Consider the following 25,834-nt stretch of genomic DNA (forward strand, 5'->3'; position numbering starts at 1 on the left):
GCATAATGACTCACTGGCTGCAGAATAAAGGACAGGCCACTCCAGGCAGAAGCATGGTAGGAGATATGCTGGAAGGAAGAGGTGAGGCTGAAAAGGGGGCATCAAATTCGTTCTGAAGACCTGAGGTTTTCACATTCTTCTTCAAGAAAACCAAGGCAAACACCCCATTTATAAAAGAGAGAGAAACTGAGTTCTCTCCGTTAATGAGGGGAAGGGTGCTATCAGAGAGGAAGGTGCTCCATCCCGCCCTGACACCCCTCCACTTCTGCACCTGCCATGTACGGGCTGAGTAACCTTAGGCAAGTGATTTAAACTCTCTGAGCCCTGGTCCTCTCATCTGGAAATAGGGACTGGAAATAAACAAACAGAAAGCCCCAGCCTCTACCTTTCATAGTGCTTGTGAAGATAAGATAAGATAATATATGGAAAGTGAACAGTACAAAGCATGGTAGGAAATAAACAATCAGACAAGGTAAGCTGCCTTTGTGGCTACTGTTGTTCATGTTTGGTAACTATAGTGTGTATGTGCATGCTCAGTCATGTCTGACTTTTCGTGACCCCATGGACTACCGCCCACCAGGCATCTCTGTCCATGGGGTTTTCTAGGCAAGAATACTGGAGTGGGTTGCCATTTCCTCCTCCAGAGGATCTTCCCAACCCAGGGATGGAACCTGCATCTCCTGCATTGGCAGTTGAAGTCTTTACCACTGAGCCCCCATGAGAAGCCTGATGGTAACTACAGAGGTATCTTCAAATAATGAAGAGTTTATTCAAGTTTTTATCAAATGAGAAATGACAGGGCAAATAATCGAGGCTCCAGCAAGATGATTTTTTTGAGATCTGATTAGTAATTTAACATTTCTTTTTCTGGTATTCATTCATTCACTTAGTTTACAGTTTCATTCAGCACCTATTTACTGGGCACCTGTGGTGGTCCATCTACTATGTCAGAGAGGGTTTACAGTCTGGCAAGGAAGGCAGTCATTAAACAAACACATACACAGTTAATCAATAAGTTACAGTGGTAAGAACTATGATAAAGACATGAAGAGCTCTATGAAAATAATAAGCAGGGGGCCGACCACACTCTCCCGCGGGACTCCAGAAGAAAATGTGAAGATATTCATGTTAAGGGATATTTAAGTTCAGATGAGTAACAGTGGAGAAGCTAGGCGAAGGTCATTCCCACCAGAGCAAATGGTCCAGGTAAAATAAAGGCCTTTTTCCAGGTGAGGAGAGTCCCGCTCTTGGGGAACTGAAAAAAGGCAGTGTGGCTGCAGCACAGAAAGCAGAGGAGAAGGACTATACCAGAGAGGAGGCTGGTGAGCCTGGCAAGGGCAAGACTAGCACGCAGGCCCTTCAATGCCGCATTCTGGCTTAGCAGATCCACTGACGGATGAATGGACATGTACACTGGGTAGATACACACAGTGGAATATGATTCAGCCTTAAAAAGGCAAGAAAATTCTGCTATAACATGTATAAACCTTGAAAAGATTATGCTAAATGAAATAAGCTAGACGCAACAGAACAAATATTATATGATTCTACTTATATGATGTATCTGGTATAGTTAAATTCACAGACACAGGAAGTAACACAGAGATTACCAGGGACCTGGGGGATCTGGGAATGGGGACTATTGCTTTTAATGGGTATACAGTTTCAGTTTCACAAGATGAAAAGAGTTCTGGAGATTGTACAGTAGTGTAAATGTACTTAATATCACTGAACTGTACATTTAAAAATAACTGAAATGGCAGATTTTTTTTTCCATTTATTTTTATTAGTTGGAGGCTAACTACTTTACAATATTGTAGTGGTTTTTGCCATACATTGACATGAATCAGCCATGGATTTACATGTGTTCCTCATCCTGGACCCCCCTCCCACCTCCCTCTCCATCCTATCCCTCTGGGGCATCCCAGTTCACCAGCCCCGAGCACTTGTCTCATGCATCCAACCTGGACTGGCGATCTGTGAAACAGCAGATTTTTAAGGCAAGAATACTGGAGTGGATTGCCATTCCCTTCTCCAGAGGATCTTCCCAACCCAGGGATTGAACCCTGGTCTCCTGCATTGTAGGCAGATTCTTCACCACTTGAGCTATAGGGGAGTCCTATGTATATCTCACCACAATTAAAAAAAAAAAAAAGAGCAGACTGCTTCTAAGACCAACAGAGAATATCACAGATGTCTGAGCGAAGCAGAAGTGAGATCAGACTTGGATTTTGTGCAGAAACCAAGGTACCAACCAGTCTAAGCGTAAGGCAAGAGTCTGCCCAGAAGCCTCTTGGCAGACGGACAGAGAGCTCACGACTAGCCTGCCGCAGCCTCCCGGGTGAGTGACGAAGAGAGCAGCCTTTTCCGCTGGGGTCAGAGATCCTCCCGGCTTAAGGCAGGGCTTCAGCTGAGCTGGCAGGGTCACACTTTGTTTGTACAAACCCCACCAGGCGGGTCTTCCAGGAACATCCTGGATGGGGGCCTTCCTGCAGAACTCCTTAAGTGTGTTCCCATGAACAATAAGCTGAGGGCCATGCCCCGCCAGCAACTCACACAGCAGATACTGAAATGATACTTCCTATGGCTTCAACGAGAACGGGACATGTGCAAAGACACTCACCAGGGGTACATCAGAGGGAGCTATGCTCGGCGTGGCAACTGTGGTAAAAACCAGTTATAAGATGTCAGACTTCAAAAGGCTCCTTGGTCACTTAGAGGGAACTTAAAAAGGGAGAAAGGATGTGCTTCAGAGCCAGGAAGACCTAAGCTGGCATCCCTGCTTTGCCACTTAATTGTTAGCTTCAGAACCGTGAGCATGCTGTTGCACTTCTCTAGACCCAGTCTCCTCGCATGTAGAGGAGGAGTAAGAATATCACTAAGAGGGCGGGAGCAAGGAGTACATGAGATGACGGTGGCACGGGCTCAGCACACCGCCAGTGTGCACACTCTCAGCACACGCAGCGCAGCCGCCTTCCCATTCCAACTGCAGAATCTCCGCGGCTGGGGGACCACAGGATGTGCGCAGTCGGGGAGAAAGCGGTCAGAGAGGACTGAGTCACTGGGCAGCTGGTGAGTGAGCTGCCGGGGGGCAGGATGGGAAGAGAGGAGAGTGGGCATGGGGGCCGCGGGAGACGGGAGCTGGGCGTCAGAGAAGCACGGGACAGGCTAAGGGAGAAGAAGGGAGACGCACTTCCAGGGAACAAACAGCCCACGTAAACACGTCTCTGATGGCTCCACGGAGAGAACCCTTGATGCCCGCCTCCGCGATGGGCTGCCTCCCCACACAGCAGCATCGGCCCGCAATCAACAGCAGTCGCAGGCCCTGTTTTATTGTTCGCTGGTGGGCGCTGCCCGATGCCGTGGGGCTGCTGGCCCTGAAGGAAATGTTTTTGTTTGTGTAGTACTGCCAGACTTCCTACACTCCTAGGGACACGATTCTCCCTCCCCTCTCTCCTAGCCAGCCCCCAATGCATACTGCACCCCACCCATAGCTCACCAGCCAGTCTAACAGGCACTAATGTGTCTCATAAAGACATGCGGTGTCCTTCTAGCCCAAAGAAAATCGTACACACACTTTGGAAGGACTTCTACCATCAGCAGTACCATCGATTTTCTCTGGGGAAATATAACCAGGCACCTGCTTTCAAAGGCCTGTCCTGTGACCGAGGCTTGGCTAAGCAGATATGCCACCCTGAAATACAGCCCAGCAGGATGAAAAGAGGGAGGATACTGAGGTCAGGGGCCACAGCTCCACATTCCCAGCTGAGTGATCAAGATGCAGTCACTCGTTTTTTCCTTCCCTGTCATCCAAAGGTTGGAAACCCAAGTTCAGGGATTCAAGGAGGTAACTCTCCCTTCTGCTTTCATGTACAGGATAACACAGCTGTGGTGTCCAAGGCTGACTGATTTCCACCTCCAGCTCTGCCACTTCGAGGCTGGGTAGCTGTGCATGATTAGCTTTTCCTCCCCAGATCACAAGGAAGCATTCACACAAAACAGTCTCTGAAGCCACACAACCAGAGTTTGAGGCCCCAGATCTATCACTGCTTAGCCATATGGCCCTGGGCAAGTCATTTCACTCCTTTGCCTCAGTGTTCCCATCTGTCAAATGTGTATAATACCACTAAGTCAATGACACTGTTGCAAGGATTAAGAGAGTTACTAAATGTGCTGGTCACGGGGACATGCCCAATAAACACTATCTGTTGTTTTCTTACCTGTAAATGGGGGTGGGGTGGGAGGAGTAATAAAAATGTTACTCTTCTTCTTCCACAGTCAGGACCAAATGAGAGATGATGGTTGAAGAATTCTGCATACATGGGTACTGACCATTTTAAAAGCTGTTTGTCAGATTAGTAATAAAAATAACAGTGAAGTTTCCTACTGAGAGATCAGAGCAAGTGGCTACAGGTCCAGGGTCTAAGATGCCGGTCCTTCCCCTCACTCACCATGTGACACTGGGCACAGACAACTCCCTTCCCCTGTGACCCGGCATCCTCAGGTGTGAATAGGGGAAATAACACACCTACCTCTGAAGACTGTTATGAATATCGTAGTTCATTACAAACAGCACCCGGGCACAGCAGCGGGCACCCTGCGCCATTACTGTCCTTACTACATCCTAGGTCCTGTCCGCCGAGCTAGGGATACAGCAAGGGACAGAACAGATGAAGCACCCCCAAGTCACACTCAAGTGAAGGAGAGAGAGAGGGCGCCTGCAACTCTGTAAGCCGACACTTAGGTGCTACGAAGAAAAGAAAGCAAGACCGGGAGAGAAGGTGGAGCCTTGCTGTGAGGACAGTAAGGGCTCACCCATAACTGCCGCGCCCTCTGGCTGCAGTCCATCTGCTCCCCTTCTATCAGAGTAACAGTGACAAAAACTTGCCGCGCTCTTTCCACGTGCCAGGCTCTGAGGGGACGCGTGAGGGGACACTCACTGAGTGAACGTTTGCATCAATCCTGTGATATCACTGGTCTTATTACCTAGTTTCTGAAGATTATAAAAACGGAGGCTCAGACAGATCAAGTAACCTGCCCAAGGCCACACAGGTTCCTGGAAGACCTGGGATCTGAGCCCAGGGCAGCCTCACTCATGAATCCCGGGCCCCACTGCTGGGCGAGACAAACCTAAGCCGCTCTTCTCACCAGCAGCAGGGACGCGGACACTCCTTCACCAAGACCTGCTTAGACGAGTTCACTGCTACTCCTCCAGCTCCTCTCTGAGCCCAAACACAGTGGTAAGAAAGGAGGAGGGGGTCCCTAGAGGCCGGCCATGGAACGGTGATCTGACCTCGGGCGGCCAACTGCCGGGTCTTGTCAGCAGGCGCAGGACACCAAGAGTGGACAACAGAGGGGCGGGGGAGAAGGAACCTGTCCTTTCAGGTGCAGCTTCTGCACAGGTGTTGATGGCGCTTTCTGCTCAGCGCATGCTCCGCTCGATTCCTGACTGCACTTTCTGATGTGTTTCAAACGGAACATCTGTGCAGGGAAGGAGCTCCCATTCCACACACTTGGGGTCTGAATAGTAGAAGGCACTCCTAAAGAGTCACAGGCTGGGAGAGGAGAACAGGCGCATCCTATAACTGCACGGAGGCTCGCCAGGCCTGGAAGGGGAGACAAACAATGGACTGGACGTCCACCAGCCGAATAAAGGAATGAGCGACCCTGCAGAGCAGCAATGCGAGCAGGTGGTGGGCACGAAAAGGGCCAGAGAAGCAGCTGCAGTTGCTCAAGTGTAGCTGATGGCTGCTCCCGCCCAAGTGAGGTCATTCAGGCGGTCTCTTCTGATTTTTTTTTTTTTCTTTCACCATCACTAAAGGTCTGTATGTGTGTGAGCTATGTGAGAAAAGGGTATTATCATTATGTCCAGGAATGTGCACGTGAGACACAATCTCCCTGGTTCAAGATCCACAGAGTGATACAGCAGCTAGAGAGAGGGGCTGCAGAGCGAGGAGGAGGGAGGAGGGTCCTGGTCAGCAGCCCGGAAAGCAAGGCGATAGCGCGGCAAGAACAGGGCCGTGGAGACAGACTCGATGTGAGCCATGACCCTGCTGCTTACTGATCTGTGACCCTGAGCAAGTTACGTAACTTTCCGATCCCCAGTTTCCTCATGTGTGTTACACCCGTCTCAAGATGGTGTTTCTCTGAACGCACAGAAACAATGAGATCACCATGAAAAGATGTACAGAAGGTTCTCTTGAGCTGAAAATAAATAAATAAGCAAGTTGTGGCACTGAAGATGGCAGAAACTTAATCTCACTTATGTAAACTAAATACGTGAGTGTGTGAGCACCTTTTAAAATCTGGTACGATATATATTAAACTTACCAACAAGTTACTTCAGGGAAGAATACTTGAGCAATAAAAGAACTTTTTACTTTTCTGTAGGATTTGAATCTTTACATTAATGTGTACTATTTTTATAATTAAAGAGATGAAAGTCATATATCTAATAAAAGTCTAGCATTCAGAACATATAAAGATTTCCTACACCTCAACATAAAAGTACAAACACAATTTAAAAATGAGCATAAGACCTGAATAGACGTTCTCTAAAGATGTACAAATGGCGTACCGGCACACAAAAAAATACTCAACATCACTAACATCAGGGAAATGCAAGTTAAAACTACAATGAGACATCACTTCCTACCCACTTAGATGGTAATAATAACAATGACAACAACAAGTATTGGCAAAGAGATGGAGCAATTACAGTCCTTCAATATTACTGAAAAGAATGTGAAATGTGCAGTCCCTGTGGAAAAGTTTGGCAGATCGTCAAAAAGTTAAACAGTTATTACTTTAGCAATTGCTAAAGTTATGACTCTAGCAATTCCACTCATGTTTATACCCAAGAGAACTAAAAGCACACTCACAGCAGCATTATTCATAATAGCCAAAAAGTGGAAACAACTCAAATATTCCTCAGCCCGTGAATGGAAAAATAACATGTGGCATATCCACTCAGTGGAATATTATTTGGCAATAAAAAAGAATGAAGTACCGATATGTGCTACAACATGGATGAACCTTGAAAATATTATGCAAGTGAAAAAAAGCAAGTCAGAAGAGACCACATACTGTGTGAATTCATTCATATGAAACATTCAGAATAGGGAAATCTATGGAGACAGACTGGTAGTTGCCTAGAGCAATCCTTATGAGGGTGATTTCGGGTAAAGTAGGGAGTGATTAGGCTCAGGGTATCTTTGTGAGGTGATGAAAATGTCCTAAAATGAATGTGGTGAAGCTTGCATAACTCTGACTATACTAAAAATCTCTGTAGTATACACTCTATGTGGGTGAATTAGACTGCAATAAAGCTGTTAAAAATGCTGCATGCCTACCTGGTTCTCGTCACTGAACAGTACTTGTCTCCCAGGTGGAAGGCTCAGGGGCAGACAGCATGCCTTGGTCTCCTCAGCTGGGGGACAGCAGTACTGTCAATTCTCATTGAGTGGATTTCTTTCCTTTCTTCACTGCTATCAGACCTGCATCATGAGCTAAAGACTCTCCTTGTCTACCTGCTCCTTCTCCCCTTTATCCTTTCACAAGAGTTTCTCCAAATACCCCTCCAGAAAAGTAAATTTTGCTACTACCCCATTTTACAGATGAGGAAACTGAGACTCAACGAGTTGAAATAACTAGCCTACGGTCACACAACTCATTTTACTGATTCTCTTCTTCAAGTTGTTCTGACCTTGGCTCTTCCAGGTATCAATTCCACTCTCCCTGGATACACAGCAGTTAACTCCTATTAACTCAGCCTGGGGACCCTGCCTCCCTGCCTTATGACCTTGATCTCCCTACAAAAACTTGGGAATCATCCATGAAAGACTGTACATCAGCATAAGCTGCAAAAAAAAAAAAAAACCAAACACTTCAGAAAGAAAATCCAGGATAGGAGAACCACAACCCAGAGCTTTTAACTGTTACCTGGTGAAACTGCCTGGTCCAGTCGCAAGGAGAACTCTCCTCCATGCTGTCACCTTGGGATAAAGTCTGAGGGAGAAGCCTGGCCTAGGCATAACATCTATCACTGCTGTCAAGGTCAGGAGGAAAAGGAGAAGCCAACTGTGAGGACTCGGGAAGCAGTTCAGTGGGCAGGGGCTGTCAAGAAGAGTCAAAGCCCCTTGGCCTTTCTAGACACACTAAGCAAGTCTCATACCACAGGCAGGACTAGTCATTGGATTTTCTTCTTTTGGATATACCTTCCAGGAGGTCTTGTTCACCATAATTCATATTCAAAGAACAAACCAAGTGCTCATTAACAATCAAACTACAGTGTTCCTGAGCAACTTAAATTTCAAGATAATTACAACATAATGACTCAACTCCTCCCACCCCTAAAAATGGAGGAAAAGACAGGGAAAAAAAAAAAAAGAACATGGGGCTGAGGGAGGGGGTTAGTGAGGAAGAAAGGGGAAGAGACTGTTAAAGACTAAAAGAGTAATCAGCAAACAGAAAGAAAGTATCATTGGTTTTGCTCCCAAATAATCAGAAAAGAATGTTTTCAATAACTCCTTAACCAGGAGAATTAGATAATAACAAATAGTATAAGAAAAGGGAATTAAAGTTTATGACACATAATATTCCATATAATATCCCATTACTCTTCAAAAAATCATAGAAATGATGCCCGTTCTACAAATAAGGAGGCTGAAGCTTCCAACAATTAAATGACTTGCCCAAGATCACTACAGTGGGCACGTTTCAGGGGCACTGTCGGCCAATGGTAGAGAGTCTCCTTTAACGGGCAATCTTCGCCCAGGAACATCCCATCAGTCCGGCAGAAGTCCTCAGAAATGCACTGCAGTGTGTCATCTTCTACGCAATCCTCCTTTTTTCCATTCTTCACCACTGGCAGACCTGCACCCTCTTTCACAGGATTCTGCCCATAAATTTCTCGCACATATAATTCTGCCCTGGTGTCTGCTTTCAGAGGACCCAAGCAGATAAACCCAGAGAATGACAGAACAGGAACTCAAACCTACGTCTGTCTAAGCCCAAACCCCTTGTGCTTCCTTTCCTTTATACCCAGAGATTAACCGATAAATAAATCACGCTGTGAAATCCAACGACTGATTCTCAGGTTTTCTCTTCCGAGATCCATCAGCAACGTCCAGTGCAGCTGATGCGTCCTTCCTCAAAGACACTTCCTTTGGTTTCCAGGATCCCACACTCCTCCAGAATTCTCTGGCCACTTATTCTGTCTCTTTGGCTGGTTCCTCCTTACCATCTTGACCCACAAACCTTGATGTGTACTGTCTGTCCAGGGCTGTTTCCAAACCCTTCTCTTCACTATCTACATTAATTCTGTAAAATAATCTCATTTAATCTCATGGCTTCTTCTACATGTTCATGCCTCCCAGATTTCTCTCTCGAGCCACACCCGTTGTCTGAACTCTCAACTTACATAGCTAACAGCCTACTTGACCTCTCTACTTGGATGTCTATTAGTATTGCAAACTAAACACAGGATAAAACCTGGTCTTCTCTCACACCCAGTCTGTCCTCCCACATCTGCCCTATCTCAGTAAACGGCAACTCTGTCCTTCCAGTTGCTCAGGTCAAAAACCTTGAAGTCATCTTTGAGTTCTTTCTTCCAAATTTACAACCAAGCTGTCAGCAAATCCTGGTAGCTTTTCCATATGCCCAGAATCTAACCACTTCTAACCAATCCCATTGCCATACTAGTCCAGGCACCATACCGGGATTACTACAATAGCTCCCAACTGGTCCCTGTCACCCTCACCGTGAGACAGTGTAATTCTCAAAATGGCAGCCAGAACGATCCTTTCAAAACCTAAGTCAGATCATGTCCCTCCCTAGCTCAAAACCCTCCAATGACTTCCCATTTCACTCCAAACAGAAACCAAAATCTTTATAAGGGTCTACAAGAACTATGATGGCTAATTTTATTTATTTATTTTAGTTTTTATTGGGGTATAGTTGATTTACAATGCTCTATTAGTTTCAGGTATACAACAGATGGTTAATTTTTTGCGTCACAGTGGTCCCAGATAGTTGGTCAAACATTATGCTGAGTGTTTCTCTGAGGATGTCCTGGACAAGTGGAACATTCAAATTTTTAGACTGAGTAAAGCTGACTGCCCTTCCTAATGTGGGTGGGCCTTACTCAATCACTTGAAGACCTGCAAAAAACAAAAATAATACGGAATTCCCCTAAATAAGAAGGAATTCCTTCTGCCCAACTGCCTTCCAACTGCAACAACGGTTTTTTCCCCCGCCTTTGACTCACACTGAAACATCAGCACTTCCTGGGTCTCCAGCCCCTGGGCCTTCAGACTGGTAACCACACTGTCAGCTCTCCGGAGCCTCTGTCTCCCAAGACTGCAGATCTTGGGACCTGGTGGCATCGATAATCGCATGGGCCAATTCTTTATAAAAAGTCTCTTTATATATAGACCCTTTGGTTCTGCTTCTCTGGAGAACACTGACTAGTAAAGACTTTACGTGATACTGGCCCCCCCACTTCACTCTGGTCTCAGCTCCGACTTCCCTCCCCTCCTGTGTTCTGCTACCACCACTGAGCACTCTTAATATTTTACTATCTTACACCCACCTCAAGGTCTTTGCACTTGCTGCTTCCTCTGCCTTAGTGCTGAATATAAGCATAGTCTGCTCTCTCATGTCCTCAGTTCTCTGCTAAATTATCACCTTTCCCCTGAAGCCTTCAGTGAATACACCACTTAAAACTGCACCAGCCTACTACCACCATCTATAATGTCCTTTATTGCTTTTCATTGCTTTATTTTTCTCCACAGAGAGAAAAATGTGGCCAGCTGACACACACGTTGTATGTGTGTGTTACTGTCCATTTTCTCAGTGAAAAGTGAAAGTCACTCAATCGTGTCCGACTCTTTGCAACCCCATGGACTATACATTCCATGGAATTCTCCAGGCCAGAATACTGGAGTGGGAAGCCTTTCCCTTCTCCAGGAGATCTTCCCAACCCTGGGACAGAACCCAGTAGAGGTTCCACAAAGGCAGAGGTTGTGTCTGGTTTGCTCACTGCTGTAAATCTCTATGTCTAGAACTATGCCTGACACATAGTAGGTGCTCAATAAATATCTGCTGAATAAATTTATAAATATCCTAGAAGTTTCATATTTCAGCATAACAATTTTATATGATCATAAGAGCAGTTAAGAGGTCACCTGGTACCAGAGGAGGATAGGGACTGACTCGCAAAGGGGCACTGGGAACTTTCAGGATGACTGAGCTGGTCTACAGGTTGACTAAGATAGCGGTTACAGGGACACATACATTTGTCAAAATTCATTATCATGTACACTTGAAATGGGTCCATTTTTTTGTATGAAAGATATACCTCAATATAGTTGACTAAAAAAAAAAAAAAAATCCCCAAATTGTTTATATTCCAGACTGCCTCCACACCAAAAAGTGGTGTACAAATTCACTTTTAGATTATGCATCCTGGTTTGAGCTCTGGCAATTATGCTCCACATGGTGTGGGCTGGTATATAATTAAACTTTAAAATACTAATTGCTGCCCCTTATTACAAAAAGAAAAAGTGCTCTCAGAGGTCCACAGATGTTAAGAATAGACTTTAAAATCAAGCAGACCCATATTTAAATCCTGCACAGCTCTATCTTTATTAGCTAGATGAACTTGAACAAGTTATTCAACCTCTCTTGGGCTTACTTAGCTCATGTACCAAAAAAAAAAGGAAATAACAGAATGACCTAAATAATGTAGCATAAGGCCTAGAATATAGTCTGCACTCAGTTAAGCAGTCACTTTGCTTAGTATTATTATCACCAAGCAGTGAGACAGGAGAGCCACTGAAATATCAATGGGGTTTCCTAAGAGAGTGACATCAAGTTTCGGTCTATGGACCATTGGAGGGGTCACTCAGGTGTGTTGCAGATGTTCGCCTGGCCCTGAAGTGCCCATGTCTCCAGGAAGCTCAGCAATATGCAGCACACTAGTGCAAATAAGCACTGTGACAATCAAGGAGCAAAACCTACACCAAGGCGCCGCACATTCTGTTCACATCTCCCCCAGTTACAGTCCCCCATCCACCACTTCCCACCTCTAGCAGAAGAACAGGAAGATCCTTAGAAGGTCATACAACACTGTTAGCAAAAAGGAAAACAATTTAAACCACCAAGATATTCAACAACTGCCAACTATTTAGTGCTATAGATAACAGGCAAACACTATGCAACCCTTAAAAAGAGTAAGAAAGAACTCTCACCAGAGAGCAAATGACACATTAAGTTACAAAAGCAAAGTGCAGAAGAGTGTGTATAATATAATCCCATGTCATCACAAGAAAAATGGAGAAGGAGATTTAGACATGTGTCTGAAGTTGCATAGAAAAAGTCTGGAACAAGGTGCTAAAAGTTGTGCTCTATGCCAGGGGAGTAGGGGGGAGAATGGATACATGTATATGTATGGCTGAGTCCCTGAAACTATCACAACACTGTTTTTTTATTATTAATTTATTTATTTTTACTTGGAGGGTAACTGCCTTACAATACTGTGTTGGTTTCTGCCATACATCAAAATGAATTAGCCATAGGTTTACATATGCTCCCTCCCTCTTGAACCCCCCCTCCCAGCTCCCGCCCCATCTCATCCCTCCAGGTTGTCACAGAGCACCAGGCTTGAGCTCCCTGCATCATACAGCAGATTCCCACCGGCTATCTATTCTACATGTGGTAATACACATGTGTCAATGCTCCTCTCTCAGTGCATCCCACCCTCCCCCCACTGTGGCCACAGGCTGCTCTCTACGTCTGCACCTCCACCGCTGCCCTGCAAACAGGTTCATCAGCGCCATCTCTCTAGATTCTATCACAACACTGTTGATTGGCTATACTCCAAAACAAAATTTAAAAATAAAAGTGGCCCCCTCTGTAGAATAGAATGGAAGTATTTTAATTTTCTATTTAATCCTACTTAAAGTAAAACCAATGCAGAAACTGACAAGAAATAATAAAAGAGGAGGACAATCCAGGAAGGAGGCAGCTTCACTGAGGAATGAGTCGACCCCATGTACTCTAATCTCTTCGGTGAATTCATGATTCCTAACATTTTTTTAATTTTTTTAAAATTTTTTAATTTTTTGTCTTATTTAAAGTCAGAGATGAACTCAGTGCTCTCAAAGCAAAACAGCTTCATTCTACTTTGTGTGGTTTTCTCATCAATATTTGGTAAAACAACTAGTAAGAGAGTATTTGTTTGTTTGGGGGCATAAAGGAGATGTGAATGGGCTAGGGGCCTGACCAAAACAAACTCCTGCTTAAAACTTTTCAGGGTCCCTGATTAAGAAATGAAAAACTGACACACCAAAACAAGCTGCTACTAGGAGGCAAGAACAGGGGAAAAGGTAGTAAGTCAGTCTTGAGTTCCATCCTAGGCAGCCCTATGACAGTGGGCACTGATTCCTGGGAGTTTCGGGTCTCCTATCAGGCAAGTGGGCATAAGAACCATCTCCTGACCTCAGAGTGGTATTATGAGAATGTAGGGAGAAACCCTGAGGCATTCAGCACAGTATCTCCAGGCATTAAATCTGTAGTGCAGGTGGTTAATAAATAGGACCCAGAACTTGATGACATAAATAACAAAAAGAGAAGAAACTACTTCAGCGAATCTTGATTAACAGGAATGTTCAAAGAATCCATCCAGTTGATTGACTTCTCTAAATGCAAGAAGACCGGCCAGAGAAGAAAACAAAAGCCATATACATTGTCAGTGGGGACGGATGTAACCCAGAGCCTGCGAGGCCCAAGGTCATCTTACTGAAGATAGCCAGGAGGAAAACTTGTACACAGCCACACACAGCTGGATTTGCAGAGGCCATAAAAAGAAAGCTTGGTGATAGGAACCACCCAGGCTCCAAGTCTGACCTGTTATTGCTTTAGGATTTATCTTCTGTCTTCTTCCCAAAAGGATCAGAGGCAGATTGTAGGAAGAGTCAGGTACTCAGCAGACTCATTTAAATAAGAATATGAGAATCAGAGGAGAGTATAGAGGGTGAGGTACCAGCTGAGATCCGTTGCAACTGAAAATAAAACTTAGCTCTGGGCATCCAGACTGAAGGCAGACAAGCAAACCGGTAGACTGTCATTAGGGGAAGAATCAGATTCAACTGGGAAGATACATTTTTACAGAATTAAACTTGAAACATTATCATCAGAAACCGATCCTGGGACTTCATGCATTTGATTACCTCCCACCTCCCAGACTCCTAAAATAAGCTTTAGTGTGCTGTTCTCCTCCTCACAGGTTTGCTGTGTGACCTGGAGCCAATGCCTCACCTCTGAGTGTCTCAGGTTCCCCGTCCTTTAAAGGGAGGGATGCGCCTGCCTATTTACGAAAAGGAATGAAGGAACCTTTGTCAGCATTAACTAAGCGCTTACTAAACTTCAAAAGCCTTGTGTACATTATCTCACTGAAATCTCCCAACAACTATAAAAGGCAAGCCCTATAAATACATTACAGATGAGCTCTCTGAGATTCAGAGAGGTAGAAACAGCTGATACTGTCACAAAGCTAAAAAGTAGAAGAATCAGAACTCCATTCCAGGTTTTCATGTTACCAAGGTGCAAATTTAACTGTTAGACTTTTGCACTTCTTTTGTGTATCTCAAGCACCTAACAGGTTCCTAGCATATAGTAGGTAATCAGCATTCTTGTTCCCTTCCTCACTCCTTCCTTTTCTCCTGAAGTAAAATTATGTATGTAAGGAAAATTGTATGTCTACTGAAATATTATTAGTATCTTATATTTATAGAGCTTCTTTTCCTCTAAGGAGATCACACTACTTAATTTGTTTTCTCTACTAATTTCACCAAAGATCTAGCTATCATTGTGTATTATATCATTTATTTTACAAATGAGGAATTAGATGGCAACAATCTGCTACGGTGATGTGCCCAGAGTCATATGGAAGTCACTGCCAGAACCAAATAAAAACCTTGGTCCTCTTTACATCTAAATCAGCCTTTATCCTCTCACATGACACAACCTCCATAATAAAGAACAGATCATTCATTTTTTATCTGGAAAACTACCAAACGAATAATTCAGTAAGGGGCCCCATGACCTTACCACCTTGTCAAAGGGAAGAAAGTATATAAAAAATGAGGTTTGCAGGAGCAGACGGTTTTGGTCCGTCAACTTTCTCTTGGATTACACCCATTAACCAACATAAAATACTGCAAAATATAATGTAACAGATCCCCATGTCTTTGGAAATTCAAGTTAAACTCACTGATCTTTCAAAACTTATATACAATGCACAAGGGCAGCCATTAACTCGAGTGGGGCTGCAGAGATGCACATGATGTCAGCGAGTTCTTTGAAAGAAACACATGATCCACAGTTGGGCCACTCTAGAAGAATCCAAGTCAGCGACGAGCACTTAGGGGCATCAATTCACAGCATCACAGCATTCTGGAGCTCCAGAAGGGACCTGGCAGGCCACTGAGAACAACGCCTTCATCTTGTACGTGAAGAACCCGAGGCTCGGGGTGGGGCTTTGCCAAGATTTCACAGACATGAGAGCAAGAACGAAAAAATTAAGCTGCTGACTATATCCATCCCATTTGCGAGTCATGCTTCTGATGGCCGTGAGTACACCTAGCACTTTCCAGAATTACCCACCTATACACTGAGCGCAGAAGAGCGAGCCTGAAATATGGTAACAGAAAAACTCAGAATTCAAATTCTGGCCATGTGATCTTGAGGAAGTCCCTTAACTTCTCTGAATTTTAACTTTTTTCATCTATAAACTGTAGGTAATAGTAAACTCCACAAGTAAGCTGCCAGTAATATAAACAAGGGGCCCGCACAGCCCTGAGTTACACAAAGGCCAACATTAGGTCCACATACAACCCGAACACCCAGCACAGAGGCTGGCACATAACACATTTGTAGGAAATCTGCTAAGCGAATCAATGAACTAACCAAGCAAACAAGTACCGGACTTGAACTCGGGTCTATTTGCTTCTTACATAGCTCCCAATTCATACGATTTCAAAGCAGAGTGTTATTTCTGACTTACAGAGGCCATTTTCTGGCAAAAATGCAGGAAAAAAAAAAGCTCTGCAGGGAAGTTCTTGGACTCTTCAACGTTGGTATTAATTCTTAATGCTAGCATAGGTACATCATGAGACTCTAGAATCAACTAAACCTGAGCTTCAGCATAAGCTGTATGACCTCAAAGACACACATTCTCTGAGCCTGAATTTCCACACCTGGGGAAAAAATCTACTTTACAGAGGTTGTGTGACAAATGCAGCAATCTATATAAAGGAATACAGAATGATGTGTGGCACATGATGACAAGTTCACATTCCACTTCCCTTCTAGTTATTGGGAAGCTTCATTCATTCATTTCACTTAGATACCTGCTCTGATGTCACTTCCTTCTTGAACCTTCCTACCTACAAATAAAAGCCACAACACTCACTATCCCCTTAGCCTGCTTATTTTTCTTCATAGTTCTTACCATCCCCCGACATTACGTATTTGTTTGTTTACTGTGCCTGTTGTTGTTGTTCAGACACTAAGTTGTGTCAGACTTTGTGATCCCACGGACTGCAACACACTAGGCTTCCCTGTCCTCCACCATCTCCTGAAGTGTGCTCAAACTCATGTCCACTAAGTCAGTGATGCTATTCAACCATCTCATCCTCTGACACCCCTTGCTCTTCCTGCCCTCAGTCTTTCCCAGCATCAGGAAATCTTTTCCAGTGAGTTGGCTCTTCCCATTGGGTAGCCAAGGTACTGGAGCTTCAGCTTCAGCATCAGTCCTTCCAATGAATATTCAGGGTTGATTTCCTTTAGGATTGACTGGATGGATCTCCCTGCAGTCCAATGGACTCTCAAGAGTCTTCTCCAACACCACAATTCAAAACCATCCATTCTATGAGGCTCAGCCATCTTTATGGTCCAATTCTCATATCCACAGAGGACTACTGGAAAAACCATAGTTTTGACTATACAGACCTTTGTTGGCAAAGTGATATCTCTGCTATTTAACATATTGTTCAGGTTTGCCATAGCTTTCCTTCCAAGGAGCATGTGTCTTTTAAAATCATGACTGCAGTAACCATCCACAGTGATTCTGGAGCCCAAGAAAATAAAATCTGTCACTGGTCAAACCCAGGTCTCCTGCATTGTAGGCAGATTCTTTACCATCTGAGTCACGGGTTTCTTTACTGTGCCTACTTGACTATAAAATAAGCCCCAGGAGGGTGGGGACTTTCTCTTGTTGGTGCTATTTAATGTTCTATCTCAACAAACAGGAAACAGCCTGGCATGTAGTTAGGGCTTAATAAATATTTGTTGAGTGACTGAATGAATTCAACATTTACTTGGGGCTTGCTGGGCTTCCCAAGTGGCGCTAGTCGTAAAGAACCCACCTGCCAAAGCAGGAGATGTAAGAGACGTGGGTTCAATCCCTGGGTGAGGAAGATCCCCTGGAAGAGGGCATGGCAACCCACTCTAGTATTCTTGTCTCAAGAATCCCATGGACAGAGGAGCCTGGTGGGCTATGGTCCATAGGGTTGCAGAGTCGGACACGACTGAAGCGACTTAGCACACACCAAGTCCTGGAATTAGGCTACTGCAGTGGCCTCCCAACGATACTCTCTGGGTCCACTCTGTCCCCCTACATTTCATCTGTTAATCAGCAGCCAGAGAGCTCCTAAAAAGTCAACATCAGATCACTCCTCTGCTGAAGGGCCTCCAATGGCTACCCACCGTAACGACAGCGCAGCCCACGCTACTCATCAGGGCCTGTAATGCCTAGAGCATGGGCCTCTCACCAATCCAACCCCCACACCACCACTGAGACACAATGGCTTTCTCGTCATCAAATATGCCGAGGTCTTATTATTTCTTTTCTTTTTTAATTTCAAAATAAACATACACTGTATGCCTTTGAAACTCTTAAGTTCTATATATTTACGTAACTAACAATATTCTGTTCTTTCTTATACCTAAAATTCTTCAACAAGTGAGGACTAGTGGGAAAATGACTCTTTCAGAAATCTGGGTTAGAGATTACAAGTGTCGAGGTCCTTTCAGACTCAGGGCCTTTGGACTGTCTGTTCCCTCTGCCTGGAAAGCTCTTCCCCTAGGCTGCCTTGTCCTCATCATTCAACTGTCAGCAGAAATGTGACCTCCTTGTGAAGCTGTCCCTGCCACCATCACTGTCAGCAAGTCACTCTCTATTGGAACACACTGTCCTTTCTTTGCTCACAGCATTTCATTATCTGGAATGACTTTATTTATGAGTCCTATCTTCCCACCGGAATGTAAAATACATGAGGACAAGAACTTTGTCAGGCCTACTGCTGCATCTGAATCAATAAACTGGATCCCAAAAGATGCTGGAGCCGGCCAGGATGAGAGATACAGGTAAAGTACGCCATCAGGCTAACAGCATCATGGAGTGTTGGTTTTCTTCCAAAGAGAGCTGCCCCATTACATCAAAATATGTGAACGTCAGCCAGACTTACTTGGGAATGGGTACCCGAATTAGCGTCCCCTCCACTTCTGGGTTCAGATTCATTCCACTTTCTCTTATAGCCTTGATAGCTGCAGCTGTACACTGAAAACCAGATCAAAAGGTAAACAGAATTAGTAAATAATTATTACCAGATGCAAGCCCTCTGTCGATAACTGGCAACCCATCTTGGCAGAACATGGAAACATTTAGTTCTGTTACCAGTAAGATCAGGAAGTTACATTGGTGTAGAGTGCTTTGATCAAGCTGAATAGCAAACTATGTCCACTCCTGGTACCAGTGTATTGCAGGAGGGAAAAAAAAAGCATAGAGGAAAAAATAAAAAGAAAACAGCTCTGCTTCTTTGAAAAGATTTCAATGGTTTGAGGCAACGCAGATCAAAACCACAATAAATCCTCAAGGGAGGGGGGTTGGTCTGTGCAAAGATTGGTGTAAAGACAGCTGAAAGATTTTATACATTAAAAATTCCAGTTGACATTTTACACTCAAAATATACCAGTTCCGATTGGAATGAGTAAATAAATTTAACTCACTCGCATCTATGCTCACACCAACCTCACTCGTGTTTTGGCATGAGCAATGAATCTCTGCTGGTATGCGTGCCAAGAAAGGAAGTATGGAAGATCTCAGTTCAAATCCCCACTCTGCTAACCATGTGACCCTGGGCAACAAGCTTGACCTCTCTGAGCCTCCATGTAGTAATCTGAGACCCTGCAGTACTGTACCTCAGAAAGAATTAAATGAGCTAACATGGGCCATGCATCTTCCTCTGTGTCTGGGTGCCTGTAACACCTGGGCAAGGGGCGCTATTATATCAACATATTCAATAAAGATAACAATGCACAAACCCCCAAAGAATGATGAGCTGATGTCATCACTTAACCAATGCACTGCTGTCTTTTTTGTGTGTGTGTGTGTGCCTATACCATGAGGAATGTGGATGTCACATCTTAGTTCCCCTGAACAGGGATTGAACCCATGCCCCCTGCAGCGGAAGTGCAAAGTCTTAACCACGGGACTGCCATCAAAGTCCCTCTTTGTTTAAAAAAAATTTATTTCATTGAAATATAGCTCTTTTACAATGTTAACTTCTGCTGTACAGCAACATGACTCCGTTATACATAAAGATCTTCTTTCTCATGTTCTTCTCCACCACGGTTTCTCACAGAATACGGAGGATCATTCTCTGATGCGCTGCTGTCCTGACGTCCATCAGGGTCTCTTCTGACACAGCCTTCTCTCTGTTGGGCAAGGTGGCACGCTGGTACACTGACGTCCCAAATTGCCTCATCTCAACCTTAAGCAACATTATAACCACACCTGGTTCACAATCCTACCGCATAAGAGAAGGCAGTGTGGAAGAGAGAACTCCATTGGCATGACAATGTGCCATTCATGAAAACAAGGCCCCTGATTTTCAAAAGAATTTTAGGTTTGACCAGAGCCAATCCACATTGCTTGGCTTCAAGGAGCCAATTCCCAGCCTTGAGTTCCTCCCTAGACTTTCCAGTTTAAATAAATGGGGTTTGTTGCACACCTATTTTATTTTTCCAGGTTGGGTTCTGTTTCAAGGGCGTGCCTAAAAAGCTCATCCATTTCATGGTAAAATGACCTGAATTCTACAGGGACATAAGATGTTATTGTTAGGTCAAAAAGACAAACCAGCATTCCACAAGAAGACAAATCATGCCCTTGGGCTACAGAATTTAACTGTGCAGCCACTGCTTAAAATGATAAATTCTTAAAATGTACCTTTGACCATAGACTACTGGAGCTGGAAGGGATCTCAGACAGAACCAGTACAGTCCCCTCCATCTGGTAAAGGTCACACCCCTACACAGAGACACAGTCCCTGAAAGTCAAGAGCAACAAGTGAAGACCTCGCTCATCACACTTCTGGCTACTGACAGTGTTAAGAGGAGGCTCAGCTCCTCAACTCTCCATCCAGTGACGTTACTTAGTCTCTATTACCTCCCAGATCCACTAGTTCAATGTATTCAGTAACTATGGCACAGGGGATTTGATTCTTTTTTTTAATAGCCAAAAAGAATTTGGAACTAGGTCTGGTGTATAAAGCATATGGCCAAGGTAAATAAAAGAGCTGGATAAAGAAATGAAATTTTCCTCTACAAGAGAACTACCAACTTCCTTAATAAAAATGAAACACAGATTTCTAAAGTTAAACATAAAGGGAGGAGCTTCCCTGGCAGTCCAGAGGTTTGGACTCCGCACCGCCAATGCAGGAGGCACAGTTTCTATCCCTGGTCGGGAGAACTAAGATCCCACATGCCTCTCTGTGTGGCCAAAATATAAATAAATAGACTAATTAATTAATTAAAAAAGAAAAATAAATTTTTTTAAGGGAGAATCACCACTTTGAAGGACTGACCTGATTTCAAGTCTCCTAACTTTTTCTGAAGCTTTTCATTGAGGGAAAGACTGGTAACTTGGCTGGACCACCCCACCACCACCACCACCACCACCTCCACTTTCCCTTCACAGTCTGACCCAAGTGTTGCCACACAGCCTTCCTAGGCAAGCATGGGAGCACCCACTGCTGCTTCCAAGCTGGGCAGGAGCTACAGCTCAATATTTACACCTTCCCTGTCCAAGGCTCAGTGCCAAGGATGCAGTGAGTGCTCAGTAAAAGCTTGCTGAATAAGTAGATTAATATGTATATTAAAGCACCGGCTCAAACCTGTTAGAAACATTCTTCATGTTTATACCCTCTCCCAAAAGCCTTATTTTGTACCATTTTATACCTGTTCTGTGTCCTTTTGCATGCAGAAAAAATGTGAACCAAGAGTGATTTCATTTGCAAAAAAAAAAACCTACTGAAAGACGTAGTTCTTCTGAAATACTTTAAACATGTACATTTTAGTTTGATACGGAAGAATACAGAAACTCAGGGAATTATAGTCATTTTCCCAACATGACTTCTGACCTACTCATGGTTCAGACAAGAAGGCATGCATTTCTATCACATTTCCATCTCCTAGCCTTTACCCCTCACTGAAGAGATGCCCACCAGCGCCCCAGTGCAAACAGATGCTCTCCAGTGGCAACAAGGACTCACTGCTTGTGGCTGCTTGGAGTACTGTGTTGAGAAAGATCACAGATCCCATGTGGTGTTAGGCAGGACCGAGCGCTGTGATCAATTAGCAATGTCTGCTATTACTGCGTGCGTACATGCTCACTCAGTAGTGTTTGACTCTTTGGGACCCCAGGGACTATAGCCTGCCACACTCCTCTGTCCATGGGATTTTTCAGGCAAGAATACTGGAGTGGGTTGCCTTTCCTCCTCCAGGGATTCTTAAACTAATAAATTCAATTCATTCATGTCTACACTCACATCTATGTGCATGCGTATGCTACAGGACAAAAGATGATGAAATTTTTGTAGACAGGTGAACAAGTCCTTGACAATCTGGGTTCAAGTCAACAGCTGATTTGCAGAGACTCAACAAAAATACTTGTGGAATTAAGGAACAGATGGTGAAAGGAGCACAGGATGTAGAGTCAAACTGACAGACATAAGCTCAAGTCCTGGCTGTAGGGCCACAGTATCAATCTGTGGAAGAATTCTACTTTTCTGAGCCTCAGATGCCTCCTCTAGAAAACGGACTTAAGTCTAACTTTAAAGAGTTTCATGTGCTACTCACATGAAACAAAATACAAGAAAGCAATGCCTAGCAGCCCTGTAGACATTCAACACACCTTTCTTCCTTTCACAAGAGCAATAAAGGAGCCTGCAGAATTTTTTTTTTTTTTTTTCATTTGCCTTACTCAAATCATGCTGTGGTCTGTTTTTTTTTTTTTTTAAAAACTCCCTTCTTTCCCATCATTAACTCTAGCTGCAGGCAAGTTTATGGAAGGTAGTAACGTGTGTGTATCATTTATCAAGCGGGACACATGCTAAACAAATGCAATGCAGTTTTCTGTCCTCAATGCATTTAAAAAGATTATGCATGTAAATCTGCATCATGTCTCTACAGCATGACCCAGAAATGCCCAGGTTTGAAAAGAAAGCCAGCCGCATGTGAAACAGAAAGGAAGTCTATAAACACAGAGAGGATTAGCTCAGCATTTTGAAGCTATAAACCTGGGCGCTCCATGGACAGCGTCGAAGCCAGAGGAAGGAAATGTTTAGTTAGAGCTGTTTGTTTAATATATACACCAGATGAGATAAAGGAATTCAAAAGACAATGTAACTCACACTTCCTCACTCTGTCCTTGTAAGAAGCCTCTCTACTAAGGTTAACTGTAGATATGGTTTGTTTTTTTTTTTTCAAAACTCACAGAATTTCAACTTGGAGAAATGGCAAAGATGCCTTGCTTGGAAAATGAAGATATATTCCAATTTCCTAAGAAAAAATTAAGCTGTTAATACCTCCTCCTGCCTCCTAAGATGCTCTGGTGGCCAATCAGGTGCTTCTTCTGTGAATGCCATTTGCTATTTAATAACAGAAGTGGCTGGCTCTGAAAAGCAATCTGCCTGATGAGGTCTTCAAGCTGTGTAATTAGGAGGCTGTTCCCTAAATTGGCCCGCGGTGCCTGTGGGATCAGATGAAAAAGGCGGAGAGGCCTCAGTGGTTCAGCGGGGCCAGAAGGGGAAAGAGCTAACAGTTCCCTTTCTGTCCATTTCTCTGCTCCTCAGGAACACCACGAATGAGTGCCTCCCTTCCATCAACCTAATGACAAGTATTCACCCATTTGAAGGAAATTTACTGGGTGCATCCATGTGTCAGGCATGGTGTTTGGTGCTGGACAGAATGAGCAAGTTGGATATGATTCCTACATTCCAAGCTTACGATCTAGTGAAAGGGAGATGGAAAACTAAGATGTAGATTAGTGCATAACTACTAATAAGCACAATGAAGAAAAAGAACTGTGCTGTATAAAACTGGTTAATATAGAGGAATAATTGAGATTTTGCGTAGACTAGGAAAGACTTCTCTGAGAAAGTAATATGAAAGCTGTGGTCCAAAATACGGACCACAGTAATTAGCCAGAAGAGAGTGATCCAAGCAAAGGAAACAGCATATGCAAAGGCCCTGAGGATACTAAGGTTTGAGGAACTGAAAGGCTAGTGGGCAGAGCAGTGTGCAAGGGTGACAGCGGCAGGAGACTGGAGAGTCTGCAAGACACAGGCAGGGGCCATTTCACGCAAAGCCTTCTAGGCCACAGTCACCTTCTTCTCAAAGATTACTTGAAGCCACTGATAAACTCAGTGCCCGGGAGTGACATAATCCAATAGATATTAGTATCTTTACAAGTTCACTCTGGCTAAAGTACGGAGAACACAATAGGGGAGAAGTGATACCCCCACAAATATGGGCACATCGGCTGCAAGAGCCCCCTGATTTGAAACAGTTTGTTCATAGCAAGGGCTTACTCTTATCTCTAACCCAGTTTTGTCAAATCCAGCAGGTTCAACTTTGGTCTCTGTCTTTGGGCTAGAATTACTGAAAGAGACCATGGGAATAGACAGAGACTTCAGATTCCTTCACCTCATGTGAACAGATGAGGAAATGGAGACCCAGAGAGTGACGCAACCTACATAGACAGTTGGCGAGAGGTGGGACCAGATTCCAGGTCCTCAGGAGTCCCAATCCAGGTCACTTCTTACTGGATCAGTAAGGAAAAGACGATTTATCTTCCCCAACCAGACTTAAAATCACAGCCTCCAGGTTGCAACGATCTAATGCAATCCACCTTCCAGCCCTGGAAGCACTGTGCTCTGGGCAATATTCTGCAATGGCCAGTTGAGTCTGAAAGGAATGTGAATTCCTGGAAGGTCTGCTCCAAATAGGGCTTCCCTGGTGGCTCAGACAGTAAAGAACTCACCTGGGTTGGGAAGATCCCCTGGAGGAGGGCATGGCAACCCACTCCAGTATCCCTGCCTGGAGAATCCCCGTGGACAGAGGAGCCTGGCAGGCAACAGTCCATGGGGTCACAAAGAGTCAGACACCACTGAGTGACCAAGCACACACAGCACAGCGCTTCTCCAAATAACAGTGCAAAAGTCACAAACCAGTGGCCCACGGGCCAAACATGGCCCATCAATATATTTTGTCATAGACTTAAAACACACCAATAAAGGGAATTAGTTATCAACATTTAGCAAAGATCTTACATAGAAATTGGGGCTATTGGCTTCTTCTGTAAATAAAAATCTTAGTATCTGGTAGTATCTGATTACCAGGCCTACATTTCTGCCTGGGAAGGATCAGCAGCAACTGGGCAAAAGCTTCTCCTTTCAGACAGGGCACAGGTTCTACAGTTTACCCTTGCCCTTCCAATTACCCCACTGTCGCTATTGTTTGTCTTAGATGGGGCCTGTGTCAGTATTCAAATGACTTGCCTGGGCTCTATAGTGTTTGAGTAAAATAGAGAAGGAATTTAGAAACAGGAAGAGAGCTTTTCGTATCCTTAAATTCCCTTTGTTATGCCTTGTCTGTTGTTTCACCCCAAAGTGGAAGAGAATACTTCCTCCTGACTTGCTGTAGTCTCCTGCATTACAAGGGAGACCATGGAGAGGGAGCCCTTGAGCAAGGCCACCTTACCTCTGGGAAGCTGGCCATATTCACCAGTATCAGCTGTGGCGACTTCATGGAGATCTGGCCAATCTGGTTGAGAGCAAGCTTCCCATCAGCAGTCACCACAGTGATACTATCAAGGGATCCTAAAAGGAAAATTAAAGAAAGGGTCTTAGAATTCAGAAGGACTTTTAGTAACCTCGTATCTAAGTCTCTATCAATTCAGATTCAACTAATGTTTAGAGAAATATCAATAACCTCAGATATGCAGATGACACCACCCTTATGGCAAAAAGCGAAGAGGAACTAAAGAGCCTCTTGATGAAGGTGAAAGAGGAGAGTGAAAAAGCTGGCTTAAAACTCAACATTCAAAAAACGAAGATCATGGCATCTGGTCCCATCACTTCATGGCAAACAGATGGGGAAACACTGGAAACAGTGACAGACTTCATTTTCTTGGACTCCAGACTTTAAAGAAGCAGTGGTGTCGTGTGATGGGAAGAGCTTTGAAATGTTGACAAAACTAGGTTGAAATTCCTTACCAGCACCAGAGTAGCCAACGATCCTGATTTGCCTGGTCCTGCATGGTTTCCTGTGACACAGGACTTTGACAGCTGGAACTGGAAAGTGTTGGTCACCCTTCCAGCTATGTCACCACTTACTAACATGAAACCTCAGGCAAGTTCATCACAGTCATCTTCTCAGTACCTTGGTTTCCAACTCAATTAAAAAATACTTTACAGGACTAAAGTATAGA

The 25,834-nt window shown here is 44.2% G+C and overlaps 1 protein-coding gene across 2 annotated transcripts in view; it reads right to left on the reverse strand.

The window, feature by feature from the left end:
• Nucleotides 1-25,834, reverse strand: part of MRRF (mitochondrial ribosome recycling factor) — a 55,738-nt gene that overhangs the window by 14,903 nt on the left and 15,001 nt on the right. For both annotated transcript variants that reach the window (XM_061154735.1, XM_061154734.1), the window contains 2 exons: nucleotides 25,105-25,223; nucleotides 18,531-18,622 (listed from right to left, as the gene is read on the reverse strand). In XM_061154735.1, the coding sequence (XP_061010718.1) occupies nucleotides 18,531-18,622; nucleotides 25,105-25,223 (211 nt within the window). The remainder of the gene's footprint in view (nucleotides 1-18,530; nucleotides 18,623-25,104; nucleotides 25,224-25,834) is intronic.

Source organism: Dama dama, chromosome 11, assembly GCF_033118175.1.
Source record: "Dama dama isolate Ldn47 chromosome 11, ASM3311817v1, whole genome shotgun sequence".
Taxonomy (NCBI): Eukaryota; Metazoa; Chordata; class Mammalia; order Artiodactyla; family Cervidae; genus Dama; species Dama dama.